Here is an 8,087-nt window from a genome sequence, read left to right as displayed (position 1 = left end):
AATGCAAGCTGCTGTGGGGCCTTGGGTCTTCTTTTGGATGTTCTGGGTCTCTCTGACCCAGCTGCAGTTTGTTAGGTAATTTTAGATTGCAAAGGGCCAGGTCATTCATATGCAAAAGCCTCTGAGCACAGCTTGGGTTGGGCGGGGGTCTCAGGGAATCAACAGGGCAAACAACTATGGCTGATCCTCAGTTATGCCCTAAGAGGCCCCGGGTCTCAGTGTTCCTCAGTATTCGCTGCAAGCACCTCTGAGAGAAAGCTGCCCTCGAGGTCCAACCAATGCCAGACAGTCCAGTTTCTCCCCGTATGAGTCTGGGGCCCCAGAGAGCCTGGAACCCCCCGTATGTCCCCAGAGACTCGCCCAGAACTGGAGTTCAGAGCAGTCGGGAGCTTGTGTCTCCCTACCGATTGAAAAAGACAACCGCGTCCTCAGTTGCCAGCCCTTTCCACGTGCGCCTCCGTACCTCTGCACTTTACTTCCGCACCTCCTCTGAGTCTCAGTGTGCTTTTCTCTTTCCTTCTAGTTGTAGAATTTTCACTCAGCCAGCCTTCCTGTGGTTCTGGATGGTGTCCGTTTTGTCTTTTAGTTGTATTTTTGAAGTGGTTGTGCGAGGCAGCAATTTCCGGTGTTTACCTATGCCACCATCTTCGTTTCCTTCGAGACACTGCTTTTTAATGGAGTGCTTTGTGGAGTGTCGGTGGATTGTGCGAACTTGTAAATATTGTGTATAAGAATGTTTCTATTGATGGTTGAATCAATGTTTAAAGATAGGGCACGTCCCACCTTGCTGGGGCCCAGCTGTTTGTGGATAGGCTGAACATGTGGCAGGGTTTGAATCTTGAGAGTCTCTTTGTCTGTGATGTACCTTGGTTACTGATTGCTTTGCTAGCTTAGTTTGCTCTTCACTGTCTTTGTGAACATAGAAAGCCCTCTGTCTCTGCTCTGTGTAGGCTCTGTGTTACTCAGAACCAAAGGTTATTTTATTGGGTTAAGATTTTAAGATTCTAAGGCTAATTTGAAAGTGTAAAATTTGTGAAGGTTACATATATGTTAACCCAGGGAAGTTTAAACAAAGACCATTAGCTGAAGTTGTAGCCTACCTGTGGTTGACAAACCATTGTCTTCCCCGCCTGGGGCGAAGTGGGAGAAGGAAACAAAAAAGGAAAAAAAAAAAGCAGTTTTACTCAGACAAGCGGCTTTTGGTTCTAAAAGTGGCAGAATAAGAGACAGCACTGGCGAAACCTGTGCAAGTGCTTAGAAAAGAGGCAGGGCCCCGCCCAGCATCATGTCCATTAAACATCCGGTAGGCAGCATAAGTATTGGGGACCACGTGGTCCGTGCCTGCCTGTGATGCCTGTGCTGGAGACACCCTTATCCACTGGCCTAAGGGTGAACTGAGGCTGGTCTAAGCTGAACTGAGGCTGGCTAAAGAGCAGTCGCTTCTTTTCCCCTTGGGGGCACGGCAGCAAGGGAATAGGCAGAAGGTAAGTGTGTCCTCCCAGCATTTTCTCTACAATTCGAAGTATACTGTGGAATTATTAAAATATAACAATTTATTAGCCAGATTGAAAAGAATTAAGTCAGTGGTCTGGACCACTGAACAATTTGTTAATTGTTAATTCAACAATTGTTAATTCAACAATTAATTCAGTGGTCTGGACCAAATCTTTAATGTTAAAGCCAGTTTAAGTTTTTTTGTTGTTGTTTTGTTTTTAAATATATTTTATTGATTTTTTACAGAGAGGAAGGGAGAGGGATAGAGAGTTAGAAACATCGATGAGAGAGAAACATCGATCAGCTGCCTCCTGCACGCCCCCTACTGGGTATGTGGCCGCAGCCAAGGTACATGCCCTTGACAGGAATCGAACCTGGGACCCTTGAGTCTGCAGGCCGACGCTATATCCTCTGAGCCAAACCGGTTAGGGCGAGTTTAAGTTTTAATAATCTTTAAATTGGGTATATTTGACAGCTTTTCCAAGTGTAATATTTCAAGAATTTAATGAGAGACAGCTTTGTGACATCCCAAGGGCCCTGAGGTGATACAAAGATTTATTCTCTCTCCCTATAAAGAAATATTTTTGGCCGAACCGGTTTGGCTCAGTGGATAGAGCGTCGGTCTGCGGACTCAGGGGTCCCAGGTTCGATTCCTGTCAAGGGCATGTACCTTGGTTGCGGGCACATCCCCACTGTGGGGCATGCAGGAGGCAGCTGATCGATCTCTCTCATCGATGTTTCTGGCTCTCTATCCCTCTCCCTTCTTCTCTGTGGAAAATCAATAAAATATATTTTAAAAAAAAAGAAATATTTTTGAACTAAATTAAACCAATACAATATACTTGAAATTACATGAGGAAACTCGGTCAAATAAAAATTAATAGCAATGTTCTATTTAAATACATATACGTTGAATGTCATAAAGGTTTCAGTCTACTTCAGAAAAGAACTTACACAGATTTGAAGCCAAGTTCAAAACGGAAACTTTCAGTCAGGGAAAAAGGGCAAGTGTAATAATTCTCTGCAACTGCCAATGACACTCTGGGTATTTTATATTTCATTTATTGGGATTTATAAATTGGTTTCAATACTTAATATACGGTCTGCAATAAGCCATGTGCCACATGTTATTTTTTTATATACAAATTGTTTGTGTACTAGAAGGTTGTTGTCTCAGAATATTATAAAGTAAAGGTTTTATCCATTGCATTTTTAAACAAATATATAACCATGCCACTTTTAAATTTTGTCATTGGACAACCATTGCCTTACTTTGGTGCATTTAAGTCTTTAGAAAAACCCATGGAAAGGACTCTAACTTACTCTAAATTGCAGGCTTCTAAGCAGGTCAGATCTTTAAATTAAATAAGGATTTGTAAAACTTTATGGAATTATTAGATATATAGAAGGTAGTAACCCCTTTCTAACATACCTGAGTAAAATGTACAGATGAACACTAAATATTCAGGGATAAATTTAAGTTTAAAAAGGGGGAAATAAAAATCTTTTCCACCAATATTCACCATTAATAAAAACTAAGAACGTGTGCCTTTTACCTAAACTGTTCCCTGCAAAGGCAACTAGCATGTCCCTCTCCCAGGCGTTTTTCAGGGGAGCAACCAAGTTGGTTGCCCTGTTTAAAAGGAGATAAAAATCTTTAAGATGGCATTTTTAAGGTTTGGAAATAAAACAACAGAAATTAAGGGTCAATAAAAATTAAAAATTAAGCCAATAAACAGGGAGTTTAAAATATAAAATCAGGCCAGAAAGAAATTCCATCCTTTTCCCAAAAATCAGACAGAGGATAAATCCTTTAATACTGAGGGCATACAAGGGGCGGGGACCAGAGCTGTTTATACTTTCCTGGATACTGGCCGAACCAGGGTTCCGGATACTGTGTAAACTCTCTTAAGTCCTCATCCTAGAGTAGACCCCTTGGAAATTCAGTTCAGCAGGTACTTCAACCTATCCAGTTCAGTGGGTACTTCAAAACATTATGGTCAGCTCAGGCCCTTTTTAATCACAGACAAGGGGCCTGAGAGCAAGACACAGTTTATACACACTTCCCCCAGGAGACAAGGGAGGAACCCACAACCTCTGCGTAAGCTTGGGTAGTCGGGGTGCAGTGGTAAAGTATGGTTATTCCACCCGACTATGACCGTACGCAGTAAGGGCCACTCACTCCAGATTTACGCGTGAGGTCTTAACTCCAAAATACACCCTTGGCCAGGAAAGGAGGCGTCTCACTGGCAAAGGTACCCTTGGTTGGGAGGGGGACGTGCCCCTGCCCCCATAAAAGAGGCGTACACAGTGGATGCAGGATGTCATTTGTGGGTACAAGGATGCTGGTCATCCTTGTATAATTTCTTTTCTTTCTTCTTTTCTTCTTTCAGATGGGAAGCATGTTATCTACTTTACCTAAAAGACAGCCCTTAGGATACATCCTCAAAGTTGTGATAATATTGACCCACAAATCTTAAAGAAATAACACCTGATCTCTATCTGCCCTCAGGTTTGGCCTCAAATGCCAACTAGAAAATAGTGAAAACTAGCCCCAGAAGGAAGTTTTAATCTTTTCAGTAGGAAAAATGGGAAGTAGTTGGAAGTCCCATATATCCAGGCTTTCTTTATTCTAGGGGCCAAGTCAAAGGCAGGTGGGAAACTATAAATTTAATCCTTTGCTCCTGGCAATAACAACCCAAGTCCACTGAGAGAGAGGGCGGAGACTGCACCCCCACCCAGGGCTGAGCCAACCTTAGCTTACCCCAAGACAGAAGAAGGATCTGGCCATAGTTTAGCCCAGATCCCCTTCTTACCCCGGGATATGAGACAAATTAAAAGTGATCTAGGAAAGTTCTCAGAAGACCCTGACAAATATATTGAGGTCTTCCAAAACCTCATTCAAGTATTTGATCTCTCATATAGAGACCAAATGTATATCATGCTCATATTACACCTGACCCTCTCTGCCACTGAAAAGCAAAATATATTAGAAAATAAAGCATTGCCAGTTCTGTATTATAGAAGGCCTCAAATGTAATAAAACAAAGCCTGTTAACTACTCTAAATTAACCACCATTAATCAAGGGGATAACAAAAACCCCTCAGCTTTTTAGAAAGGCTCAAGAAGGCTTTTGGTTAAGCGTACCAACATTACCCCAGATTCAGAATTGGGACAGCTAATTTTAAAGGACAAATTTATCACTCAGGCTATCCCAGATATCAGGAGGTTGCAAGAATTGGCTATTGGTCCCAAAAGTACTTTAAAAAATCTCCTGAAAGTTACCACTTCTGTGTTCTATAATAGAGACCAGAATAAGGAAAAAGGAGAAATAGGGGAAGCCAGGCCAGAACCAAGGTTCTTTGTGCCACGCTTTGGCAAGGCAAGAGCCCCCAGTCAGAGCCTAGAGGCGAATGGTCAGTCCCGGCACCTGCTACAACTGTAGACAGGTTGGACTTATGGGCCGGAATTGTCCCAAGGGGCATGGTGAACTCCTGAAGCCCTATTCTGTCTGTCAAGGAAACCACTGGAAGTCGGACTGCCCCTGGAGACTGAGGTCCCTTGGGACAGGGCTGGTGACCAGCTTGCCCAACAGGACTGATGGGGCTTGGGGTCTCTCAATCCGGCTCCTCAGAGGACTACCTTCTCCTCCAAGGAGCCCCAAGTAAGCCTGACAGATTTTTATTCACAGAAAAGCCCTCGATTGGGCAGGGCAAAGTCTGTGCCATGAATAACACTCTTTACTGCAAGCAGCTTAGCTAAAAGGAAGGCCTCTGTTAACGTAAAAAAACCATTGAAACCTGTAAAGAATTTTTGTGAGTTTATTTGAGCCAAACTGTCGACATATGCCAGGAAGCAGAACCTCAACGAATTGAGATAGTGCTCCGGAGAATGGCAGGGTTACATGCGTATTTATACATGAAATTCATTGGTGACAGATTTAAGGAGGTGGGATTAAGTGAAGCGGGGAAACCTCTGTGATAGGATAAAAAGTAAAATGATGGACACATACTTAGGTGGGTGCAGGAATAATTAACATGATAAATGAAAGAATCTGCTGCATCTGTCCTGGGCCCAGCACACCTGGTTGTGCCCCAGGGGCTCCAGATTCAGGGAAATCACAAGTTACCCAGACATTTTAAGGGTATGTTATCATAGATGCAAAAAGACAGATAGGCTCAGTTACGGTAAAGGTTGACCTTATCAGTGAAGATATCGGCTTAGGACGTAACTGCCCACCATAATTGCTTTTAGTTAAGGTTTAATTTCAGACCATCCTTTGTGGTTACTTTAGGTCTCAAGTCTGCAAAACTGCCATGCAGGCCTCTCCTGAGCTTGTCAGGTCAGCATGTGGCCCCTTTCGTCCACACCTCATAGCCTCTTGCCCCAGAAGTCTGGGCACCAATCTATATATATAAAAGCCTAAGTGACCATTATGACTGGATGACTGGCCAGTAGCTATGACACGCACTGACCACCAGGGGGAAGACGCTGAATGCAGAAGCTATCCCCTGGTGGTCAATGTGCTCCCACAGCCAACCTCCTGTGGCCAGCCAACTTCCCACAGCCCCTCCCCCTAGCTGGCCTGCGGCCCCTTCCCCCAAGGCCCACCCCCATTGGCTCTGACTGGGGTGGGCTGGCTGGCCAACCTCCCGCGGTCCCTTCCCCGGGCCTGCCTGCCCCAATCGGCTCTGATGGGGCGGCCACTCCCCCCAGCCGGCAGCCCGGATTGGGGCCAATCGGGGAGGGCCAGCCAGCCAACCTTCCACGGGCCTGCCCCAATCGGCCCCAGGCCCCGATAGGTCCAGATCACCCGCCAGGCCAAGGGACCCCACCCGTGCATGAATTCATGCACCAGGCCTCTAGTTAAAGATATAATGCCATCCCTATTAGCTAGCTCCCCTTCTCAGACCTTGGTTTATACTGTTTTTTATTACTCATCTTTAACCATTGCCTGTTTAACCTTCGGTATGTTTCATATCCTCCCATTTAGAAGCCCTAAAGCTACAAATGGTCCTCCGCATGGAAGAGCAAATGGAGGCCACTACATCCATCTTCTGTGGACCCTTAGACCACCCACTTCTGATGGGGCTCTGACTGCCACCCCAAACTACGACCCCTTTACCAGCAGGAAACAGCCAGAAAGATGTGGCATCTCCTGTCCCCAACGGCATTTGGGGTTTCCTAATCGGAGTGGGGACTGAAACAGGAATTTTATAGGAATATAGGCAAGTTTAGGGAATTTTTAGAATTGGGGTCCATGGAAAAACACAGGAATACAGATTGGGAGAAGGTACATTTCCATAACACAAGGAAGCCAGCTGCAGTTACATTTCCATAAGACAAGGGAGCAGCAACAGATACATTTCCATAAGGCATGGGAACTGGAAATAGCCCCAAAGGTCTATATTTACAAAATAAAGGAGGAAGAAAGCCCAGAGGGAATAGGAGGACAATGAGAGAGGAGGACCTCACATGTCTCATGTGATGTTTGACATTTCAGCTCAGGAGTTACTATAGTAACCAATTCGAAAGGGAATATTGACCAATCAGAGGGATATTAGGGCACAGGACCTGCAGCCTTTATAATCCATTGAAACAGGAAGTCGGTGGGACTCTTTCCACCTCCCCATGTGGGAGTCCATTCTGTGGGACTCTTTCCCTCTCCCCACATGGGAGTATGTACTTGTTCTTCAATAAATCTCCACCTTTGCTATACTATTCTCTGTCGTGGATTCATTTTTCGACTCCAGCGGACAAAGAATCCGGCTTCCAGTCCAAAAATTTCGTTTCACCACCCTGGTTGGGGTGTGTTCGGGAGGCAACTAATCAATGTGTTTCTCTCACGTTGATGTTTCTCTCTCTAGCCCCCCATCCCCTCCCCTCCCTTCCTTCCACTCTCTAAAAATCAATGAAAAAACTATCCGGGGGTGAGGATTAAGAAAAAATAAATAAGATAAATAAAGAGGAGGAAAGGATAGCTTCAAAATGGACAGCAGTCTCAAGGACAAGGGTGTGTAATTTCTGCTGCAAAGGAGAGTCAACAGTAGAACTGGACAGGAGGCCCAGCAAGTGGGCAGCATCAAGAAATATGTGCTCCAAAGGCAACAAAATCTTGGACATATGCCGAAGCAATTTCTTCTCTGATGCTGCTCCTAGGGCATTGGAAACTAAAGAGAAAATAAGCAAAGGGGACTACATCAAAATAAAAAGCTTCTGCACAGCAAAAGAAACCATCAACAAAACAACAAGAAAGCCCACTGCATGGGAGAACATATTTGCCAATGTTATCACCGATAAGGGTTTAATCTCCAACATTTATAGGGAACTCATACAACTTAACAAAAGGAAGATAACCCAATCAAAAAATGGGCAAAGGCCCTAACCGGTATGACTCAGCGGATAGAGCATCGGCCTGCAGACTCAAAGGTCCCAGGTTCGATTCCGGTCAAGGGCATGTACCTTGGTTGCGGGTACATCCCCAGTAGGGGGCGTGCAAGAGGCAGCTGATAGAGGTTTCTCTCTCATCGATGTTTCTAACTCTCTAACCCTCTCCCCTCCTCTCTGTAAAAAAATCAATAAAATATATTTT

The 8,087-nt window shown here is 44.7% G+C and overlaps 1 protein-coding gene across 1 annotated transcript in view; it reads right to left on the bottom strand.

The window, feature by feature from the left end:
- Positions 1-1,277: 1,277 nt before the first annotated feature.
- Positions 1,278-8,087, bottom strand: part of IMP4 (IMP4, U3 small nucleolar ribonucleoprotein) — a 24,372-nt gene continuing 17,562 nt past the window's right edge. The window contains exon 9 of the mRNA XM_014538630.1: positions 1,278-1,527. Within this exon, the coding sequence (XP_014394116.1) occupies positions 1,293-1,527 (235 nt within the window). The 3' untranslated portion in view covers positions 1,278-1,292. The remainder of the gene's footprint in view (positions 1,528-8,087) is intronic.

Source organism: Myotis brandtii, unplaced genomic scaffold (assembly GCF_000412655.1).
Source record: "Myotis brandtii unplaced genomic scaffold, ASM41265v1 scaffold195, whole genome shotgun sequence".
Classification (NCBI taxonomy): domain Eukaryota; kingdom Metazoa; phylum Chordata; class Mammalia; order Chiroptera; family Vespertilionidae; genus Myotis; species Myotis brandtii.
The sequence above is the reverse complement of the archived record's forward strand: the minus strand, read 5'-3'. Positions and strand labels throughout refer to the sequence as shown.